At 36.6% G+C, this 24791-nt stretch overlaps 1 protein-coding gene across 23 annotated transcripts in view; it reads left to right on the forward strand.

Moving 5' to 3' along the window:
* The window catches only part of INPP4B (inositol polyphosphate-4-phosphatase type II B), a 988233-nt gene that overhangs the window by 841513 nt on the left and 121929 nt on the right, over positions 1–24791 (forward strand). For all 23 annotated transcript variants that reach the window (XM_054252895.2, XM_054252897.2, XM_054252896.2 and 20 more), the window contains 2 exons: positions 10016–10219; positions 24577–24733. In XM_054252895.2, the coding sequence (XP_054108870.2) occupies positions 10016–10219; positions 24577–24733 (361 nt within the window). The remainder of the gene's footprint in view (positions 1–10015; positions 10220–24576; positions 24734–24791) is intronic.

The following is a 24791-nucleotide window of genomic DNA, read 5'->3' on the forward strand; positions in this document are numbered from 1 at the left end:
TTAGACCTCGGCATAAAGATGACAATTGAAGCTATGGGAAAATGGATTACCTCACCAATGACGAAAGTGCTTTAGAGAAAGTGATCTAAGGTCCCTTGGGGGCCGACTTACCACATTTTGGGTGACCAGAGAATGACGAGTCAAGAAAAGAAATTGAAAAGATCAAGAAAGCACAGCATTAGTTTGGGTATAGTGGTTCACGTTTTGAATCCTAGCACTTTGGAAAGCTGAGATCAGAAGATCACCTAAGGCCAGGAGTTTGACTTGCCTGGGCAACATAGTGAGACCCTGTCTTTACAAAAAAATAAAATAAAATAAATAAAAATTTAAAAAGTAAAATAATAAATAAAAAGAAGGTCATCCAATAGTGCATTTGAGGGTTTACAATGAACTCCCGTAAGAGTTTCACTGGTAGACACTGTCATTTTGTGCAAACTAGGAAAAATAGTTATGTGATTTTTTTCCAACAGCTAGTGGATATTATATATGTGAGCTGCCCAGATGTCAAGTAATCTTCTAGCTACATCCACGGGGGATATGCTTTTCTTTAGGGAATGCTGAACATACATCAGTACATTAATGGCAGAGTATCGCACTATTCCTGTATCAAATAATTTCAAAATATCAAATATCAAAATAAACAGGATTCTTTCTTGCAGCAGAGATGATTACTAAAATAATAATGACTCGCATATGCCATTGGCTGCTTCTGTATTACAGATGGAATTAGACATTGCCTTAGTTTATTTTTTCAGCAAGAATAAGGAGATTTCTAAGTAGAGTAAGACTTTGCTTAATTTGTTGAGATCTCTAGTGAAAAGGAGTGGTTTTAAATGAACATGTCCTAACTATTCCTTTGCCATTAATATTCAGGAAACTAGAAATTCTCTTCACTCATCCCCAGGAGACATAATTTTAGTGGTTTTATACTTGCAGATAATTCTGTGTTGCTTTGAAGAATAGTTGTATGGGGATATGAATTGGAAAAATGTCAGAAGGCTAGAAAACATTTCATTTTTAAGATAACATTTCTCTTTCATTTTCTAATATGAAAAAATAAAATAGATCTGCCTTAGGTTCAGAGTTTCTTTTTATACAATATTATTAAGCTGATATTTTAAATAAATTGTTTGACCTACTCTTATGATAACATTTCAGCCTTTCTTTTTTCATTTAATGTAGTTCAAGCTAAATGAGAAAAGAAAAAGGTTTTCAGAACAGTCAGTAGGCAACTCAGAGATACGGTCACATCCTTTCCATGGCTTCAACTTTCCTAGTATCATCCCAGTCACAAGAACAGAAGTACAATAGTTCCCTCGTATCCATGGGGGATATGCTCCAAGTTGCCCAGTTGATGCCTGAAATCCCTGATAGTACCGTTTTTTCCTACACATGCATAGCTATGATAAAGTTTAATTTAAAATTAGGCATAGTAAGAGATTAACATGAACTAATAATCAAATAAAACAATTATAACAATTTACTATAATGAAAGTTATGTAAATGGGATTTCTCTCTCTCAAAATATCTTCTGCTGTACTCACGCATCTTCTTGTGAAGAATGTTAGATGGTACAATATCTGTGTGATAAGACGAAGTGAGGGGAATGATGTAGTGTTAGGCTACTACATCAGGGCTGCTTGAACACAAGCACTGCAATAATGTGACAGTTGATCTGGTGACCCAGATGGCACCTGGGTGACTAATGGACTGGTAGCATATGCAGCATGGATACACCTGGCATTTATATCCCAGGCAGTCTGAAGCAGGACTGCACAAAATTTCATCTCTTGACTCAGAACAGCCACGCAACTTAAGGTTTATGAGTTCATTTCTGAAATTTTCCATTTAATTTTTTCTTTCTTTCTTTTACTTATTATTTTCAGACCAAGGTTGACCACAAGTAACTGAAACCATGGGAAAGCATAACCACAGATAAAGAGGAACTACTGTATACAGCTATGTTGGGATTTAGTGACTACATTAATCTTTTCAAGCTGGTTTATTTGACTGCAAACATCAATGGTCTTCATTGGTCTCCATCACTAAGTAGTGCTGGTCAAGAAGCATTAAAGTTTTTTCTGGTTACATGTATATCACAATGGGACATTTAGGTATTCTCTTTAAAAAAAAATGTGATCTGTACACAGGATACTGGTAATCCAAAGAGTTTCCAAGGAGTCAGATAAATTTTGTCAGTACAGAAACAAAGTGAAAGATTAGCTATTATTATGTTTAAGATTTTAAGCCTCGTGTTCAGCTATCCAAACAAAATTCTGGGTTTTAAAACAGCAAGAACCTCCTGAATTATCTCCCTTGCCTTTGGTGGTAAGTCAACTCAAATGAGATTTGAATAAATGAAGTGGAATCTCTGCATGTGCGTGTGATGGGAAGAAAATGATGGTGATTACAAGTGCTAGAGAAGATTTCATTGACTGTGAATGGATATTTAGCTACATGGCAATTATATGAGTATTGTGGAGACTCGAAATGTAGTAGCAGGAATTCAAAGAAGGCAAGTTGTTTGGCTCTAAAAATAAATCAAAAGAATTTATTGAAACCGTCAACAGAGAAATTGTTTAGTTAAGCTGAATGGGAGTAAATTCACATTTTTAATATTAACATCACACTGATAAGCACATCCATGCTATATAAAAATTTATGTAAATAACATGTTTCCTCATTTTGCTATGTCTACACTGACTTGTTTGAGTACTGTCTAGCCAACTTTTCCAACACTTTTTTATATCTTTCATTCATTTTAATACTTCATTTTGAACATTAGTGAACACTTTTATTGTGCCTATCCAATATGAAGTGCTTTATATTTTGTTTCTCTGATTTATTCCAAAATACTTTCCAATGTTTTATTCTCATAAATTAGGTTTTTCATGTTTTGTTTTCTCACCTTCAAAGTGGCTTCAATGTGACTAATAAATTATGTTTAAAATATTCAGCAAAACGCGATAAAATAGATATACAGAAATTATAGGCACACTTAATTATGAGAACTGGTAGATGTTCAAAACACTTGGAAAGTTGGGGTTAGGGAAGAACGGGAAGCAGGACAGAAACATCCAGTTTTTGCTGTTTGTTTCTGAGACAGGTTTTGCTCTTGTTGCCCAGGCTGGAGTGCAATGGCACAATGTTGGCTCACTGCAACCTCCGCCTCCCAGGTACAAGCAATTCTCCTGCCTCAACCTCCCAGGCAGCTGGGATTACAGGCATGTGCCACCACATCCAGCTAATTTTGTATTTTTAGTAGACATGGGGGTTTCTCCATGTTGGTCAGGTTGATCTCGAACTCCCGACCTCAGGTGACCCGCCTGCCTCAGCCTCCCAAAGTGCTGGTATAGGCATGAGCCACCATGCCTGGCCAGAAACATCTAGTTTTTTGTTTCTATTGCACTTAAAGTTCTGGGGTACATGTGCAGATCTTGAAGGATTGTTGCATAGTTACACACGTGCCATGGTGTTTTGCTGTCTGATCCCCCTGTCACCTACATCAGGCATTTCTCCTAATGTTATCCCTCCCCAAACTCCCCACCACTCACTGTCTCTCTGCTAGCTCCTACCCCCCAACAAACCCCAGTATGTGACATTCCCCTCCCTGTGCCCATGTGTTCTCGTTGTTCAACATCCACCTATGAGTGAGAACATGTGGTGTTTGGTTTTCTGTTCTTGTGTCAGTTTGCTGAGAATGATGGTTTCCAGATTCATCCATGTTCCTACAAAGGAAATGAACTCATCCTTTTTTAAGGCTGCATAGTATTCCATGATGTATATGTACCACATTTTCCTTGTTCCGTCTATCATTGATGGGCATTTGGGTTGGTTCCAGGTCTTTGCTATAGTAAACAGTGCTGCAATTAACATACATGTGCATGTGTCTTTATAATAGAATAATTTATAATCCTTTGGGTATATACCAAGTAATGAGATGGCTAGGTGAAATGGTATTTCTATTTCTAGGTCCTTGAGGAATCACCACACTGTCTTCCACAATGGTTGAACTAATTTACACTCCAACCAACAGTGTAAAAGTGTTCCATTTTCTCCATATTCTCTCCAGCATCTGTTGTCTCCAGATTTTTTAATGATCACCATTCTAACTGGCATGAGATGATACCTCAATGTGGTTTTGATTTGCATTTCTCTAATTAACAGTGATGATGAGTATTTTTTCATATGTTGTTTGCCTCATGAATGTCTTCTTTTGAAAAGTATCTGCTCATATCTTTCATCCACTTTTGAATGGAGTTGTTTGTTTTTTTTTCTTGTAAATCTACTTTAGTTCTCTGTAGATTCTGGATATTAGCCCTTTGTCAGATGGGTAGATTGCAAAAATTTTTTCCGATTCTGTTGGTTGCCAGTTCACTCAGATGATTGTTTCTTTTGCTGTGCAGAAAGTCTTGAGTGAAATTAGATCCCATTTGTCTATTTTGGCTTTTGTTGCCATTGCTTTTGGTGTTTTACATGAAGTCCTTGCCTATGCCTATGTCCTGAATGGTGTTGCCTAGGTTTTCTTCTAAGATTTTTATGGTTTTAGGTCTTGTGTTTAAATCTTTAAGCCATCTAGAGTTAATTTTAGTGTAATGCGTCAGGAAGAGGTGGTGATTAGTAGTAAATAGCTTTTATTATTTTCTGCTTTCTGCACATGACTAGCCAGTTTTCCCAACAACATTTTTATAAATATAGATCCTTTCTCTGTTGGTTGTTTTTGTCAGGTTTGTCAAAGATCAGATGGGTGTAGGTGTGTGGTGTTAATTCCAAGGCCTCTGTTCCATTCCATTGGTCTATATCTCTGTTTTGATACCAGTACCATGCTGTTTTGATTACTGTAGTCTTGTAGTATAGTTTGAAGTCAGGTAGCCTGATGCCTTCAGCTTTGTTCTTTTTGCTTAGGATTGTCTTGGTTATACAGGCTCTCTTGTTCCATATGAAGTTTAAGGTGTTTTTGTCCAGTTCTTTGAAGAGGGTCATAGGTAGCTTGATGGGGCTAGTGTTGAATCTATAAATTACTTTGGGCGGTATGGCCATTTTCACAATATTGATTCTTTCTAACCATGAGCATTGAATGTTTTTCCATCTGTTTATTTTCTCTCTGATTTCCTTGAGCAGTGGTTTGTATTTCTCCTTGAAGAGGTCCTTCACATCCTTTGTTAGTTGTATTCCTAGGTATTTTATTCTCTTTATAGCAATTGTGAATGGGAGGTCACTCATGATTTGGCTCTATGTTTGTCTGTTACTGGTATATAGGAATGCTTGTGATTTCTGCACATTGATTTTATATCCTGAGATTTGCTGAAATTGCTTGTCAGCTTAAGCAGATTTTGGGCTGAGATGATGGGGTCTTCTAAATATACAGTCATGTCATCTGCAAATAGAGATAATTTGACTTACTCTTTACCTAATTGAATACCCTTTATTTCTTTTTCTTGCCTGACTGCTCTGACTGGAACATCCAATACTATATTGAATAGGAGTGGGGAGAGAGGACATCCTTGTTTAATGCCAGTTTTCAAAGGGAATGCTTCCAGTTTTTTCCCATTCAATATGATGTTGGCTGTGGGTTTGTTGTAAATAGCTTTTTATTTTGAGATATGTTCCATTGACACCTAGTTTATTGAGAGTTTTTATCATAAAGAACTGTTAAATTTTGTTGAAGGCCTTCTCTAGATCTATTGAGATAATCATATGGTTTCTGTCGTTGGTTCTGTTTATGTGATGAATTATGTTTATAGATTTGCATATGTTGAACCTGACTTGTATCCTTGGGATGAAGCCTACTTGATCGTGGTGGATAAGCTTTTTGATGTGCTGTTGCATTTGGTTTGACAGTATTTTATTGAAGATTTTTGTATTGATGTTCATCATAAATATTGGCCTTAAGTTTCCTTTTCTAGTTGTGTCTCTGCCAGGTTTTGATGTCAGCATGATGTTGGTCTCATAAAATGAGTTATGGAGGATTCCCTTTTTCTGTATTGTTTGGAATAGTTTCAGTAGGAATGGTACCAGCTCCTCTTTGTACATCTGGTAGAATTTAGCTGTGAACCCATCTTGACCTGGACTTTTTTGGTTGGTTGGCCAGCCATCAATTGCTGCCTCAACTTCAGCCCTTGTTATTGGTCTATTCAGGGTTTCAACTTCTTCCTGGTTTTGTCTTGGGAGAGTGCAGGTATCCAGGAATTTATCCATTTACTCCAGGTTTACTGGTTTATGTGCATTGAGTTGTTTGTAGTAATCTCTGATGGTAGTTTGTATTTCTGTGGAATCAGTGGTGATATCCCCTTTATCATTTTTTATTGCATCTATTTGATTCTTTCCTCTTTTCTTTATTATTAGTCTAGCAGCGGTCTCTCTATTTTCTTGATCTTTTCAAAAAACCAGCTCTTGGATTTATGGATTTTTTTGTGTCTTTATCTCCTTCAGTTCTGCTCTGATCTTAGTTATTTCTTGTCTTCTGATAGCTTTTGAGTTTTTTAAATCTTGCTTCTCTAGCTCTTTCAATTTTGATGATAGGGTTTCCATTTTAGATCTTTCCTAATTTCTTATGTGGGCATTTATGGCTATAAATTTCCCTCTAGACACTGCTTTAAATGTGTCCAGGGATTCTGGTATGTTGTTTCTTCATTCTCATTCAAAGAACATCTTTATTTCTGCCTTCATTTCATTGTTTATGCAGTCATCATTCAGGAGCAGGTTGTTAAGTTTCAATGCAGTTGTGTGGTTTTGAGTGAGTTTCTTAATCCTGAGTTCTAATTTGATTGCACTGTGGTCTGAAAGACTGTTATTATTTCCATTCTTTTGCATTTGCTAAGGAGAGATTTACTTCCAAATGTGTGGTCAGTTTTAGAGTAGGTGTGATGTGGTGCTAAGAAGAAAGTATATTCTGTGCATTTGAGGTGGAGAGTTCTGTAGATGTCTATTAGGTCCACTTGATCTAGATCTGAGTTCAAGTTCTGGATATTCTTGTTGATTTTCTATCTTGTTGATCTAATATTGACAGTGGAGTGTTAAAGTCTCCCACTGTTATTGTATGAGAGGTTAAGTACCTTGCTTTCTGTATCTGGGCACTCCTGTATTGGTGCATTTATATTGAGGATAGTTAGCTCTTCCTGTTGGATTGATTCTTTTACCATTATCTAATGCTCTTCTTTGTCTCTTTTGATCTTTGTTGGTTTAAAGTCCATTTTATCAGAGACTAGGATTGCAACCCCTGCTTTTTTTTTTTTTTTGCTCTTTATTTGCTTGGTAAATATTCTTTTATCCCCTTATTTTGAGTCTATTTGTGTCTTTGCACTTGAGATGGGTCTCCTGAATACAGCACACTGATGAGTCTTGACTTTTTATCCAATTTCCACTCTGTGTCTTTTGATCAGGGCATTTAGGCCATTTACATTTAATGTTAATATTGTTATGTGTGAATATGATCCTGACATTTTGTTACTGGCTGGTTGTTTTGCCCATTAGTTGATACAATGTCTTCATTATGTCACTGGTCTTTACCATTTGGTACGTTTTTGCAATGGCTGGTACTGGTTGTTCCTTTCCATGTTTAGTGTTTTCTTCAGGAGCTCTTATAAGGCAGGTCTAGTGGTAACAAAATCTCTGAACAATTGCTTGTCCCTAAAGAAGTTTTGCTGGATATGAGATTCTGGGTTGAAAGTTCTTTTCTTTAAGGATGTTGAATATTGGCCCCCACTCTCTTTTGGCTTGTAGGGTTTCTGCTGAGAGATCCACTGTAAGTCTGATGGACTTCCCTTTGTGGGTGACCCAACCTTTCTCTCCGGTGGCCCTTAGCATTTTTTCGTTCATTTTAACCCTGGTGAATCTGACAATTATGTGCCTTGGGGTTGCTATTCTTGAGGAATATCTTTGTGGTGTTCTCTTTATATCCTGAATTTGAATGTTGGCCTGCGTTGCTAGGTTGGGGAAGTTCTCCTGGATAATATCCTGAAGAAGGTTTTCCAGATTGGATTCATTCTCCCCTCCACATCAGGTACACCAATCAAGCATAGATTAGGTCTTTTCACATAATCCCATATTTCTTGGAGGTTTTGTTCATTTCTTTTCACTCTTTTTTCTCTAATCTTGCCTTCTCATTTTATTTCATTGAATTCATCTTCAATTTCTGATATCCTTTCTTCTGCTTGATTGATTTGCTACTGAAACTTGTTTATGCTTTGTGAAGTTCTTGTGCTGTGTTTTTCAGCTCCATCAACTTGTTATGTTCTTCTCAAAGCTGGTCATTCTAGTTAGCATTTTGTTGAACATTTTGTCAAGGTATTTAGCTTCTTTGCATTGGGTTAGAACATGTTCCTTTACCTCAGAGAAATTTGTTATTACTCACCTTCTGAACCCTGCCTCTGTCAATTTGTCAAACTCATTCTCCATCCTGTTTTGTTCCATTGCTGGTGAGGAGTTGTGACCCCTTGGAGGAGGAGAGGCATTCTGGTTTTGGATGATTTCATCATTTTGCACTGATTTCTTCCCATCTTTGTGGATTTATCTACCTTTTATCTTTGAAGTTGCTGATTTCAGATGGGGTCTCTGAGTGGACATCCTTTTTGTTGATGTTGAAGCTATTTCTTTTTGTTTTTTAGTTTTCCTTCTAACACGTCCCTCTACAGCAGAAACATCTAGTTTTATGACAGGTGGTGAGTAGTGTGGAATCAGGGAGAAAGCTGCTGATTTGTTAAAATACTTCATCCTGTTCCATTTGTGCTGCCTATAGGCAGTATTCCCTAAAGCATATCACCACACTTCATTCTCAGTTTTCTTATCTCATTTAATGAAGATGTCAACTTTAATATTCCTTTTACCTCTAGAATTGTATGATCTATGGCAAATAAGTATTCAGATTTAACAAAGTCCTATTGGGCACTTGTTTTACATGGGGCTTAACTTGTTTTCTTTAGTTGCTGATGCTCACAATAAGATTTAGAAATAATTTAATAACTACTAGTTAGGCATAGAACCATTGATTGCATATTGAAAGTGTACCAAGAAATAATGATGGTGAGTAATATCAGTGGTGAAGCCAGCATCATCAAGAGTGCCTCATTAAATGGTGACAGTATCAATTATTATTCAATACAAGGCTATGAGTTAAAAGGTTCCTTCCTAAGAGATTACATAGTACGAATATGTTAACAATATGGGCCATTGCTTGACTTACATCTCTACTCTTTGAACATATTGTTAGGCCACATGCATGTTAAGTATACTAATTACTGTACCCTTCAGTCTATTACAGGGTGACACTATTAAATATTTCATCAGGAAATTGCAAAGTACAACTATAAAGTTATTTGTTGTTGAGAAGGCTTTATTGCTATATCATTTACTAGGTATTTGCCACCAGCTTGTAAAATCTATATGCCAAGTTTCACAGTAACCTCATTAACATTAAGCATTACTGAAACAATTTAGAGGAAGAAAGCATTTAGGAGGTAATAATAAGGAATACCCGACTGATGTTTTCACGACAAAGACTGCTTATGCCATTTTTACTGTTGAGATCTGTTTATGATACTAAAAAAATCTCCTTTCTTTAAAAACATATGTCTTTCTTTATTCTTTAACTATTTAAAATATATTAGGATGGTGCAAAATAATTGAAGTTTTAATAAAATATACATAGTTTGATTACATTTTCTTTTAAGATCTGTTTGGAATGACTTGAAAGCTGCAGCAGGTAGGTGTTGTTCAAATGATTATCCCCAGTGAAATTCATCTCCAAAGACAGGATTTGTGAAACGAAAAGAGAGAAGGTTGAGGAGACAGATGGTGTTTATAGTGTATTTAAAACCTCAGCATTAACTTTAAAACAGGAGGACTTAAGGCCTTGGCCACATCTCAAAACCAAACTATTTTCCATTGATTGGTATGAATCATTTTCTGTCTTTGGTGTCTGTACTTTTTCCACCATACACACCACTTAAGTACCAACAAATCTGCAATTGACCTTTTCACAGCTGTATACTGAGATGCCTTGTCAATTTCATTGCAGACAGAGCTCTTTGTACATGCCTTCAAGGATCAACTCGTCAGGAGTGCTCTTTTAGCCCTCTACACTGCAAGGCCGGGAGGTATTCTTAAGAAGCCACCCTCTCCTAAGAGCAGCACAGAGAAGAGCAGTCCCCAAGACCAACCCCCACTGATCAGAAGACAAGACTCCATACCACATCATTCAGACTATGATGAGGAAGAGTGGGTAAGTCTCTTGTACATTGCTTGCCTCTCAATGTTTAGCCATGAAAAATAAGGTAAGAATGATCAGACATCTCTGGTTTTCATTTCAAAAAATAGAAAAAAGTCAAAACAGATTGTGGATAAATAGGTCACATTTTTTCCTAGGGGCAAATAATATTTGAATTTCTGATAAAATGCATTTGCTAGCCACTAAATTATGTTTTTGACTGAGAATCTGTCATTAAAGCAAAGATGCCACAGTTACAAGACTCTGTTTCCTTATTTATTGCCAAACTATGTAAAACATGAAAGTTACTTTTTAGAAAAAGAATAAAAAGGCCTCCACATTACTACTACTTGGATGCAACAAGTATTTTCATTGCCACACTCCAGTGTTTTGTTCTGTAAGCATTTTTCAAAGTATTCACATTTAAATAACAATAGACATAGATATCTCGCAAACCCCTCTTGCTCAAGATTCTATAATAAAATATAAGATGCTGCTCTAGGTAATCTAAAATTTACAGAAGAATGGCCCCAGAAAGGGTATGAAAAAAAATAGCTAGATAAGATGAATAAACAAAGGAAGTAAATATGGTGAGAGAAATTCTAGCTGGGCCGAATAGGGTGGGAGAAACGTGAAGGCGCACTGTGGCAGAGGAACACGGTATTATTACTGAATCGATACATATAAATTATCCAAGAAATCTCCATAGTATATGCACATTACATGCACATACAAAGGGAAATCTATTACTGTATCATATGTAAAAAAAAAAAGTGCGTTAGCTGTATTAGATGATAAGCTTTTAGTTAACAATTACTTTTCTTGCCACCCTAGAATTGAAGAGCGTTTGGGGAGTAAATTACTTGAAAGGGACAGACCTCTCAAAAAATAAAAAAGTTATCTGAAGGGCTTGAGGTGATTCCTGCTTTTTCTTTTGGTAAAATTTCTATCACAAAAAGGTCAGAGCTGGGCTCCAAGAGGTGAATGCTGAGTAAGTGTTTGTCATTGCTGATTAAAATTGCATTTCTCCTAATGAAGCACTTTCAAAGAGCAAATCTGATATTTCTTTCTCCCTTTTACCTTCACCTTCTTCAATTTTTTTCACAATTTAAATGTACACACCTCTTAACCTCTCTGAAGTTCAATTTTCTCAGCTGTAAAATCAGAATAACAGCACGTGTTCTGTTAGCTCTTAGGGTGGTCATGAAATCAATGATTGACCTATGTTTTGATGCTCCATTTCCTGAAAAGGCCTAGGCAAATGCATGATATTACTTTAGTATTACTGTTACAGGTTTTTTAAGTAACATAAAGTATATAATCTTATTATGAAGATTGAAACTATCCCTTGAGATAGGTGGGGAAGTTAGATATGTCATACAACGTAGATTATGAATTTTGAAGAATTTGAGTGTATGTAGAAAAGAAGGTATGTTTTATTTAATTAAACATGCAGTGTTAATCTTTTGACAAATAATTACTATTTTATATTAAGTCAAGTGAGAATTTTGGAATTATTTTTTCATCATTTTTACCTCACTGTGTTTTATAAACCCTCCCCCTTGCCTTGACCCCCCTCCCACTGTTTGAAAAGTTCCTCTCCTTCCTTCCTTATTTCCTTTTCTTTAGATAATTTTTGAAACCTTTTATTTAGTATTTCAAATGGGAAGGTTAAGTCATGTTAGCTCCTTAGTTCTTGGAACTCAGAGTCTAGTGATAGATAAACATATGTTAACAATTAGTCACATTATTTCGCAACAAAGCTTAGAAAGAGACATGATAGAAGACAGCTCTGTTAATATGACTTCAACTCAAAATTTTAAGTCCATAACGGTCTTATGCTGGGCAAGGAAGGAAGAAAGTGAGGACTGTATCACTATTTGAGAAGGTTTACAGAGAACTATTCCCTTCAGTGTTACTGAGTACCTTTTCTGCCTGATTCACTGTGACACATGCTGGGGATATAGGTGAACAACCTAGGGCCTCAGTTACTCCACAGACTATTCAGGGCTGTAGAAAGACAAATGGCAATCACCATGCAGTCTTAGAGATGTACATGGGATACAGCAAGAATGTGGTAACCATGGTGGTGTTTCCAGAAGTAATTCTGGAGATTTAAATGTGAGTATAAGTTAACTATTCAAGAAATAGAATGGAGTGGCCTTTTAGATGGGACATAATAGCTGACATACACAGAAGTAGTTGTTGTTCTTGCTGTTGTGTGTGTGTGTGCCTATGATTATTATTAGTTATTTACATGTTTTGTTTTAAAGTGAGAGAAATTTGAGCATGTTATTTTCCAAAGGCCATGTGAGAGGCACTGAGGTGATAACTGATGGAGCAAGGTCCTTACAGGAGAAGGAAGAACGTCAATGCTAGGGCCCAGGTAGAAGATCAAGTCCTGGCAGGATTGTGCCCTTCTCCTGAGACTGCAGGGAGGATGTGAAGATGTGAGGGTGTGTGGGGCTGGATGGTAGCTTTTGTCAGTAAAGTAGAATCATGTGCTAAGAGAAAAGGACAGGCAGGACAGGAGAAAGTGAGTGGTGGAGGTTTCAAATAAGCACCGAAGAAATGTGAACTTGTGCTTCAGAGTAACATGAACAATTTCAGAATTCCAGGCTTTGTGAAGACCAGACAAGGTTGAAGTGTTAGCTGGCATGGTTGGTTGTTTAGCATTCATCGTTTTCTTGGGAATATTTTGCTAGTCTTCACACCAGAAAAAAGTCTTCCTAATTTTTTTCTCCAGATGGTGAAGGGTTGTCATCTCAGTTTCTCTTGTTTTCTTTCAAAGGCAAAGGAGGTTGGGTAATAAGTGCTGCATTTCTCTCTGCTTCTCCTTTCCTGTCATTTTTGAGTCTCCTTCAGAACTCATTGTTTCTAGAAAGCATATAAAAGCTTTGTCTAATTTTACCGCAATTAAAAGAAAAATCTTTCCCACTCAGAAAAGTTACTTCTAATTCTCTCCTTCTAATATAATTTTACTTTTTGCAAACAATAACCGATTGGTATATAACATTTTCATTGATTTTCCTTAGCAACCACTCTCTACTGAAAACGTTGCCTCATCAAGGGATAGAAATCCCTTATAAGAAGATAGAAACGATATTTCACCAGAGTCATAACCATTTAACATTAGTCTCAAAGCTTTATCTAACTTTGATAAATTGAGTAAAACTAAAGAAAATGTAGCTAATTGAAAATGCCTTCAGAGACTGTGGTATTAAATGAATTAGAAACATAACTTTGTGTACTACCTTTCTTAATTAGTTGTTAGAAAACTTTCAGTGCTGATTACAAGTCAACCCTGGAAGTAATTCAGTGTTTTAAATTAATTTAATTGAGTTTCTGTGATATTATGTGAAGATATTCCCTGATCGCTTAAATTGGCTTACATTTGCAAATAAGGTTACAGTAGCTCCATTAGCATTTTTTGTTTGTTTTACTTAATTTCTGATAGTGACTGTAATGATTACCTAACTTGAACAACTGTATTTAGCTTCCTATAATAAGTATTTGGGAAGTGAATAAATATTATTAGATTACTCTTGAATCCTACCATGCTGATGCAGGTAAGAACCATTCTTTTGAAGTCAAAAATGAGAATCCTGTTCACTTGAAATCAATTTGAGGCTGTTGTTTCTCTTTTCAACTTGTTTTGTTGACAAAATTGAAGACATTTGAATCTGGATAATAATTATCTTGACAATATGGTAAAGATTGAAACTAAAATGAATGTTTACAAAGAAGTCCATTATTTGCAGAATTTTATTTATTAAATAATGGAATGCTTTAAGGGTTTATTATTCTCAAAAGTTAGTAAACAATTAAACCCCAAAGGAATATTTGAGATTTGGTAACAATTTGTGCCAAGGAAGAGACTAACATAGCATTCTCTTTCTTTTAGCCAGTTAAGATGACATATTGCTTCTCTTTGTCTACATCTCTGCAACAGATGCTTCCAGCAGCTGGGATTCCAAGATTAGTTTGTCTAAAATATGAAAGCATGTCATTTAACTAAACTATTAAGTTGACCTAGTTTTTGTGGTTTCTAATAATTCTAAAACTCTATGGAACAATGTGATTTAATTTCAAAATTACTAAACTGATAAGTTGAAGTCTAAATCTGCCTACTTCCATTCAAATAAATTGTTAAAAAAGAAACTTCTGATCTTTTATATTCTGATCCATTCTAGCAGTTTGCAAAACTAGAAAAACAATTCTTAGTATTTAGACATATACAAAATGAATTTTTAATTGAGCTACATTTCTATATCAAGCAGTATTTCAGCATCCAAATTATCCAATTAATTCTTTTCATGTTATAAATCAAATTTAAAATTTTAGTTGTCATTCTTAAGCTAGATAAACATTTGCTATTTCTTATTATGTTAAATGTGTTAATGTCACATAAGCACAATGGATAATCCATCCACAATAATTTTTTAATAGTTTTATAGATTTTAGAAACAATAGCACAAATGTATAATAATCTTTATGTCAAACATCCTGTTTATAAACTCCATAGATAAACTAAAAATTTGTGACTATTCTGTAATTCAATACTACCAAAGATTGTGTCTGGGAATAATATTTATATGAACCATCTTCCGATAGATTCCTTAAATATTTTATACAGTTCCTTTTGTACTATACCTTTCTCTAATGGTGCCTACAGCAAACATAAATGCTTAACCCATTTATGCCAGAGGTTGCAATTTTTAAAATTTCTGCGTGAGTGAAAAATCAGACCTTAGCGATGACCTTGAGCAGTAGGATATAAATAACTCCGCATGCTTAGCATTCCAGTAATGGAACACTGGGCATAAGGGGGCTAAGCTTGACAGGCATTTGAAGAGCTTTTTATATTGCCATAATTGGTAACAGTGAGCATAGACAGTTGCAAGCATTGTTAACTGTTGAGGACAAAACCTATTTAGCCAGTTATCTCCACAGGAAATCTGTAGTAATCTATATTCTCAACTTTTCTTGTCCAGCTACTGTGTCCATCTTAGAAAACATAACATCTATAGAATAAGATTCAGAGGTACCTGTAAAAATTAATATTCAAAAGATTTTGTTCAGTTATCTGACTAGAATTATGTGATGTAAGACTGCTGTCCTGATCTTAATAGGAAAAAGATAAATCATTCTTATTCTTTAGAAGTAGTGAATTTTTATAGACTGCTGGATACTAACCTATGATTAAACTTTCTCAAAGCAACACCTTATAGCTTGGTTACCTAAATGAGTATTGTGTCTACTAAAATATGGCCATTTACTTCCAAATTTTGTAAGTGTTAGATACATAGACAGATGCATATATATGTGTGTACATATGGGTGTATATATTATATATATATATATATGTTCAACTTCAAATCATTTTGTATAATAAAGCATTATTCTTATGTTACATGAACACATAGCCCAGTGAACACTGATTATAATCAGTTGTTTATATGGCTGTTTTCTCCATGTGTTCATGGACTTTATAAGCTCTGATAGGAAAAAGACAATGTCTCATTCACTGTTGTATTTACACAGTTAGTGGAGCATGTGAACACAAAAGGTACTCAGTACACATTTATAGAATAAATTAATGTCTTTGAAATTTTTCTGCAGATTATTTTTATTTTCCTATTTTGAAAGAGAATATTTAAATTTAATATTCTGCACTATATCTAGTAGCTTCTCTCCCACTATAACTCATGAGTTCTTTTGAGGATTTGTTTCTCCCCCAGTGAAGCATACCCAGTTATGTTCTTCTCTTCTTAGTTCTTATTTTCCAGTGTCTTAACTCTAAGAGGACTATTCTAGCCATCTGCAAAATATCCCCCTCTCCCTAGTGCATATCTCCTGGTGTCTTAATCAAATCTGTAGTGACTAAGTCATCTTCAAAATATCTTCGAATATAGAAAGTGGCAAAGTTCAAGATAGACACAGAAAATCAGAGATGACCAAAGCTAAGGTCGTGACTAATTAAAGCCTTCAGAAGCCTCCAGAAATCAGTGGTGGCAGCTTTAACTTTAATTATTCAAGTGCAGATTTCAAAGGTTCTAGTTACACAGAAATAATTTCTTCAGATGTTTCCCTGTAAATATACATTGAAAGCAACTATTTGCCCCTGGTCCCAGTTTTCCTTTTTTTATCCCTAAGTCACACATAATAGGGTGGTTTTGTTAATCTTAAAATGAGGGGGGAACACTCAGAGCATTCACTCTCACCATCAATAAGAGCAGTCAAAGGCAGGGAGAATGGGGCCAGTTGTTCCCTATATGGCAACTGAGTGTGTTCTATCCTCTGTTTTCTTGATGGATGGGAAACATTCCTGAACTTCTCCAGTTTATATCACCCAAGAGAAATGTGCTTTGAATACTTTTCCAATATTAAGGTCCACAAAAGGTGATTAAGCAAAGTTCATGACTGTCCATTAAAATGCACAAATGTTCTATAAAAGAAAAGAAACCCCAGATGAGATCTTTATATTCATGCATATTCATGAAATCCTGCCAATGTCTAGATTTTCCTACATGCAGTTCATATTTTCACCTTCAGTTCCCTGTTTTACACCTAACTCATCTTATACATCCTAGTGTGTCCTTTTCAGAGTTAATGTAGGAATAAGTGAGTGGATAGACTTGCTGAATCAGCAGCTCATCCCCCAATTCAAACCTGTATTTTAATAGATATTTTATTTCTTTTAATGTAATGAAATAATGTAATGATTATGTAAAATAATATAATGATTTTCCTGTGATTCTATATTGGATACAATCATCTCCCTTGTATATTTCCTAGCTATTTACAATGCCTGGTTCAATATCAGGTATTTTGATATGCATATATATAACGAATATGCAAACTTGCATACATACAGTTTGGAAATGTATGATTACATCCCAAATAGAAATTTTTAAACTCCAAACTTCAGTGAATAAGTAAAAACACACTGTGGTATATATAGGCAGCCTGTTGGCTTCATTTATCAAGGTGCACACAATTAAAAAGAATTAGTGTTTGAAAATGGTTGTACACAACACACTAATTGATAATGTCGTACAGTTTAACCCGTTGTGCAGCTATCTAATGGTGTGCAGATAACATCCAATTACCCATTTAAAGTTAAAGGCTTCATTCAATCAACAGAACTTTTTCACTTATTGTTGAACAAATGCCTTATTTAACATTTGCACTGAATCGAAGCTTTAGCATGATGTGGCATTTATTAGGTTGAAAGGAGCCATTCAGAGTAGGAGGAGCCTGGTTCTAAATTCAATTTGAAGATGAATGTAATGAGAACTTCTTATAGCATAATTTCTTTTCACTGCTAAATAACAGATTAGTAAGTCAATCAATAGCTATTCAATACTTATAAACAGTGTGCATCCGTGGTCTAGGCACTTATGTGAAACCTGGCCTTAACAGTCATGTCGTCTCATTTAACTAAGGTGACTAGCACTCATAAAATGAACAGAGGTATTGAAAGATATCCCAATGATGCAAGTGGTTGTGTGACACATGTTAAAAATGCCAGGCCAAGAGTGGTGGCAAACACCTGTCATCCCAACTACTTGGGAGACTGAGGCAAGAAGATTGCTTAAGCAGAGCTGTTCGAGGTTGCAGTGAGCTATGATCCCCCCCACAGCACTCTGGTCTGGGCGACAGAGGGAGATCTTTTCCCTAAAAATAAAAGAAGACATTTTGAAATTTAAAGATGCCAAAAATATTTGGAGAGTGGTTATGTGACAACCGGAAAAGATGGACAAATCATCTCTTTTTATTTTCTTTTATTCTTGTATCCATTCCTATTTTTAAAATATTTTTATTATTTTTTTTTAGACAGAGTCTTGCTCCATTGTCAGGCTGGAGTGCAGTGGCGCTATCCTGGCTCACTGCAACTTCTGTTTTCTGGTTTCAAGCAATTCTGCCTCAGCCTCCCGAGTAGTTGGGACTACAGGCAAGCACCATCACATCCAGCTATTTTTTTTTTGGTACGTTTTTAGTAGAGGTGGGGTTTCACTATGTTTGTCAGGGTGTCCTCGATCTCTTGACCTCATGATCCGCCTGTCTCAGCCTCCCAAAGTGCTGGGATTACAGGTGTGAGCCACCGCACCCGGCCAATCCATTCTTCTTTTTTTCATCTTTTTCCTCTCTGGGATTAAGACATGAGAATAAAAGGATTAATAAGTAACGATCATTTCCTTTATAGAGCACACAGTCTACTAAAAAGAAGAAAAAGCATGTTAAGCAAAGAGAGAGAGAGAGAAGCATTAAATATTCTTGGAGATGGTGAGATTTGAAAGGGAAAGAATTTAGATGGAAGATAATGGAGAAAGTATTCTAGGTATAAAAGCCAACATGTGTCAAGATATTAGAAATATTAGATCCTCCAAGGTTTCCTTCAGATCTTTGATGTTTAGCACTGAGCCAGCATATAGCAGATGTCTAGTAAATATATGTTGATTTAATATAACAGCATGTTTCTAAGACAGCAAGAAGATATCTGGATGAAGGTTTCATTTTGAAGACTAATGAGAAATAAGAATTATCTATGTCTACCCAACTATAGATGTGCCTCCAGGCTGAGAGAAGAATGCAATACTGTCTATAGTACTAAGCCTGCTTTTGATTAGGAATAATCAAATGAGGAGGGTGATCAATGAAGAAGAATGTGGCACTTATAGATGGACCTGATTTTGTGGTAGTCAATAATATCGGCCTGGGAAAAATCCAAGGCAGGGCAATATGGAGAGGTCAACATTGGAGAAACAAGGGGTAATTGAGTCCACTTTTGTTATGAAGGCTTCATTTTGAGGGTGAGACTGCTAGTGAATTTTAAACTGAATATTGTTATTGAGAGATGAAGGTTGGGTATTTTTACATGAGGAAATAGGTGAAGTTAAAGCAGGAGGACCAACAGGATGCAAAGGTCAGGGAATCTCGTCTGGTGGATGTGGACATGCCTGGCTATTTTTAGTGAACATGTGTGTATGTGTTGATGTGTGTGTTGATGTGTGTGTGTGTGTGTGTGTGTGTGTGTGTGTGAGAGAGAGAGAGAGAGAGAGAGAGGAAGAGAGAGAGAAAGATACTGTGGGCTATACACATTGAAATATAGAATATTTTATGTGCAACTCAGTTTACCAAACAGTCTGGATAAAGTGTTCAGGGAGAAAAGCTATCCAGCTCTTGAAAGAATAAAGGTTTGCAGTATTACAGAACTTGGCCAGTATCGAGCATATTGCTCTCATTCAAAATCAAGGATAATTGGAAGCTTCTTTTTAAAGATGGGATTGGCCTTGTTAATTCACTGTTTCTAATCAAAGTCCCCAGAAATTGATAATGACAAGTGAGAAATTATTCATGGAAATATAGATACATCAGGGCTATTTTGTACATCTATATCAGCTCTGGCTTAGTCTTCACATTCTTTCTGATCAAAAATTGGCATTAGGAAAAGCTGATCAGCTAGGCATTATGGAATACATTTTTTAAGTTCACTGCTGCTCCAAAGCAGTCAGGATTTCTTTTGATGCTACTAAACTCATAATCGTGTGACATGCTTAGTCAGCATCATGCTGCCTGCTTTCATGGCTCACTGTGCCAGATGTAATGCCTCCCTGGCTACATCCATCAAAATTTTTGCATCTACTGCCATTAGGTTTGACCTGCATATTAGGTTAGGTTGTAACCCAGAAATAAATGAGCACCTGACTCAGAGTGAAATAAATATTGCTGCTGGTTCCCCATTGACTCTATGCCTTCATTGACCAGGAAAAGTTTATAACCACCTCACCACCAAGGAGTAGGGTTGTCGTGAAGGCTCCATGGAGGTTAAATACACAAATTAGGCTCAGTTTAATAGAGGTTAGACTTTACTGATTCCCGATTACTTCCTTCATATAGTAGGAGACCTGGAAGATCATGGCTGCTATTTCTGGAAGAAAGGCCAGCAATCCATTTCTCTGATAGGTGGTAGTGGTTGTTTTTAATCCTCTCATGTGGTGAGGCACTAAGCAGGATCTGGAGGGGCTGGAAGCACTATGTACTGCAGCCACATTCTTATGCTCCTGTTGTCTTCCCACTAATCAGCCTTCCTTCATCATGGGAGCAATCTGAAACTAATTGTGTGATTTTTAGTGGAGAAGAAAGAAGAGTAGGCCCTAGCCCCATACCAGCAATCTAAGCACAAAGCATTTCCCATGTGGACTGGCACAGTGAGTAAAAATCATCAGAATGAGAATATATTTTTGCTGGTAACTTTCCTCCGTGTGTCTTTTCACAGAGATATAATGTGGAAAGGGGCTTGTTTAGGAAAGAACTCAGATATTCAAGGCTTCCCTTTAAAACTCCTTCTTACCCTTTTGTAGCATCCTGGTTTCAGAATAATTGACTGCCATGTACTTCAGTCTCCTATTAGTTGAATTATCATTTCCCCTTTTTGTTTGGATAATTGAATTATCATCTTTCCTCCTGCACCCTGCGCTATATCCTGGTCACATGAATGGATCTGGGCCCTTGATCCTCTACTCCTTTATTAATGCAGGTCACTTATGTCCTTTGTGCCAAACTGAATGACCCTTTAACCAAGTGACTGCTCCATCCCTGCCTATAAGACATCTTTGATCCTCAGGCTTGAGGGTGCATGGGACGGTACCAGCCATTTCCTTTTGTAGACTCATCTCTTAACCTAGGATCCACCAATGGACACATATTTGAGTCTCAGATAACTGACACCAAATCTTGCTCCTGTAAGGTTGCACATGCCTCTACCTGACACTTCTTGGGCTCCTTTTTCTGTGTGTGTATGTGTGTGTGTGTGTGTTCGTGTTCCTGTGTAGTTTGTGCTACCGTGTATCTCAATTCTGTGAAAATCATAGTGGAAGGATTAAGTCTTTGGGGCTAAACAGAAGTTCTAGTACATTTATACCGTTTTAATGTTGGATGTTATTAAACATCTCTTACCAGAAGTCTCTATTTCTCTAAAACCTGGGTCATGAACCTTATTTGGTGGTTTTTGAACATTAAATTAACTAATGTGCGTATATAAAGTGAATATAAATGCCAGCCTTTAATCTGTCTTTGAAGTCACCCCCTTCTCTTCCCTTTCTTGCCTCCTCCCTCTTTCTCCACCTGTGTTCTTTCCTTTCTTTCAATAAAAGTTATTGAGAGCCAGACTCTGTGCCACAAAACAAGAACACAGCTCTCAAATAACTCATTCTAATATTAGAGACAGAGACACACGTCAGTAACTTTAATCTACTCAGTTAAGCCCATAAAAGAGGAGGAGGCCATGCCCAGCAAGGCTGAATTTTCTCACCAACAGATAGGCAGCAACTCCTCTCCAACAGATGAGGAATACAAGGAGTCTGCTTAGGGTCTGCTGCTGAGTGTCCCCTCAAGCAGATATTTGATTATGTATAAATTGTGTATTAGTATCATGTAAGAGACTGCTCAATTTCTTGCCCTCAACAAATATTGTCTCATGTCCTGTGTGTCCTCTAAACATTAATGACTATATTTGTTTTAATTCTGCCTACCATATATATAGCCCTTTATGACATATTCATTGTTTTAGCCAATGAACATGCTTCACTATGCTTCTCAGGCCAATGAAGATCTCTTTACAGGTTACAAAAGTGACTTACAGTGAAATCTTATCATCTGAGCTCTCTGGAAAGGAAGAACAATATATATGTGTGAATGTCAAATTATCTTTTACATATTTTTATTTTCAAGCTCTTCAGAGATGTGATTAAGAGAAGTTGATCCATCTTACTTTCCTTTAAATAAGAAAGGTAACATGCAATGTGACTTGATCTTTGATCAAAATACGAAGTTCCATGAGGTGCAGTGGCTCCCACATGTAATCCCAGCACTTTGGGAGGCTGAGGTGGGTGGATCACTTGAGCCCAGGAGTTCAAGACCAGCCTGGGCAACATGGTAAAACCCGTCTCTGCAAAAAATATAAAAATCCGTTGGGCGTGGTAGGCATGCCTGTGGCCCCAACTACTTCGGAGGCTGAGGTGGGAGGACTATTTGAAACCAGGAGATCAAGGCTACAGTGAGCCAACTGTGCCACACGTGCACACACACCCACACACACACACACATTCCTTTCAACATGGGCAATGAGAAGAGAGTTGACAACTTATGTACAAAGCGAATCTGGAAAATTGAGAGGAACTTACTCCCCTTTTTTTTAAACTCAGTAGCAGAGTTGATTTCCAGTTTTAGCTGGAGAGTTGTTTCATGTTTCAATTTCACCACCTTAAAGATGCAGTTGGTGGTGGTGATTAAGGCATATTCAGAAGAGAGGCCATGAGTCTGCTATGTGCTCCAGAATGGAAGCTCCTCACCAAATCCCAATTCAACTGATGTCAAGACCATCAGGTTACTTACCTTTCCCAGCATTTCCTCCTGGAATAAATGAGCTTCCTTAGTTCTCCTGGCTTACTGCTCAGAGTTTTCTTTACATCATTTTCTCGGACAACAGCAGATGATGATGTGATCTGTGGATATGATTGGTGTTATAAATTTTCTTAGAGGGAAAGTGCTTTCAATTCTTTGTGGGAAGATCTGCCTTTAGGGGAAAGGTTGTGGTAATCGTTTGTGGTTAATAGAGTACTTCCCACTCAAAATTACAGGGTGAGGGGAAAGCTTGATTCACTTAAGAAAGCCAGTAAGTTTTGGAATGGATTTTTGCCAAATGGTAATAATTTTAACAAGTGCCTTCATAAAAAACACAAGATTTGGCTCTCATTGTAGCTTGGTGAGGTAGTTAGAGCAAGAATTATCATTCCAAAGCCCAGACAACTGGGCTTCCGTAGGGAGGAAGTAGTTTTCTTAATGTCTCCTAGCTAGCATGTCGCATAGGGATCCAAAATTACCTGTGCTAACTTTGAATGTTCTGCTTTTCTTTAAAACCCCATTACTTCCTCAGCTGAAGTAGGCGAGTCTGTGCACTTCGTCTTTACAAGATAACCATCACATAATCTAAATTCAACTTTCTATTCCTTGATTTGTCCTTTCTAAAATTAATTTATATATTTACGAAGTAGCAAAATTAGCTTAGGCAAAAGAAAGTACAACAAATGTTGTACTTTTGAGAAAATATAAACCACTAAGGAAGTACTATCATCAAGTACTATCTTTACATTAAGTGGTACTCCAGGTTCCTGAGACAGCTCTGTTACAGAGAAAGCACCCACTGAAAGGTTGCTCTATGGTGTGATGAAGGGAAAGCACCATAAATCCGTCTAGATATTATGCCTGGAAAGAGAAGTGAGGAGTCAGTGCTACATGATGTAGGAAGAGAAGCACGAAGGAAGTAAGGAATGACAGTCTTCTGTTGTGATAACTATATTCAAAATGTTATTGAAACAATCGCAGTTTTTATGCATCAAAGAATTCAGTTGCATACACTGCCCTAAACAAAAATGGCTACTAATGAGAACTGGGAAGATTAGTGGCAAAGAGGCCCCTTAGTGGTACAGGCTGCTTCCTAGGAAATAAATCACTCAAAATGACTTATTATGTAGCTCCAGTGTACAATATTAAGTAGAGCTTCTAAGACATTATGGTCAGAAGTACCTGAAGAATTTGTCAAAATTTCAGTGTATTGTGCCTTCCTCCCAGGGGTCTGAGTCACTTGGTGAGACCCAGGGAGCTGCATACTAATTTTCTAGGCTGTTCTGTTAGAAGTGGTCTAAAGACCACACTTCCAGAATTTCTAGCACCTGGAATAGTCAAATTCACAGGGACAGAAAGCAGAATGATAGTTGCCAAGGGCTGGAGAGGAAGGAATGTGAAATTCATGTGTAAGGGGTATAAAGTTTCAGTCTAGGAAGATGAAAAGTGGAAATGGATGCTAGTAGTGGGTGCATGACAATGTGAATATACTTAATGCTTCTGAACTATATACTTTAGTTAAAATGGTAAACTTTCAGATATACACGTATGTATTACCAAAAATACTCCAAGAATTTCTAACACAAAAGAATGCCATTCTTTAAAACTATTCATGTGTCTGTGCTTTCTATTGTGCTGATAAACAGAATAGATATCTCCAATTTAAAATGTCGTAATTTGTGCTCAATTATGGATTAATATTGTATCACCGTCATCATTTCTTTATGACATAGCAAAAATCATGGACTAAATAAAAAGATTTATAATACTTCATTTTTGCATTATTGAGAGAACATAGATTTATTGTTTATCCATAGTGTGACCAAATTAATGGGAATTTAGAGCTACTCCATCTGCATTCTAATGACTGCTCCTCTAAATGCTTCTCTAAAATAGATTTATCTGACTTTGCCCTGTCTTGTTTTTGTGACAAAAATATGTATTGATACTCATGCTTTTTTCAGGACAGGGTGTGGGCCAACGTGGGGAAGAGCCTGAACTGCATTATCGCTATGGTGGACAAACTGATTGAAAGAGATGGTGGCAGTGAAGGCATTGGCGGCAACAATGATGGAGAAAAGGAACCTTCATTAGCAGACGCCATCCCCTCTCACCCAAGAGGTAGCAATCATTTTTTCCGATCATTTACTGCGTAAATAAAATGAGAAAGTCATGATAA

This window comes from Callithrix jacchus, chromosome 3 (assembly GCF_049354715.1).
Source record: "Callithrix jacchus isolate 240 chromosome 3, calJac240_pri, whole genome shotgun sequence".
NCBI classification, from domain to species: domain Eukaryota; kingdom Metazoa; phylum Chordata; class Mammalia; order Primates; family Cebidae; genus Callithrix; species Callithrix jacchus.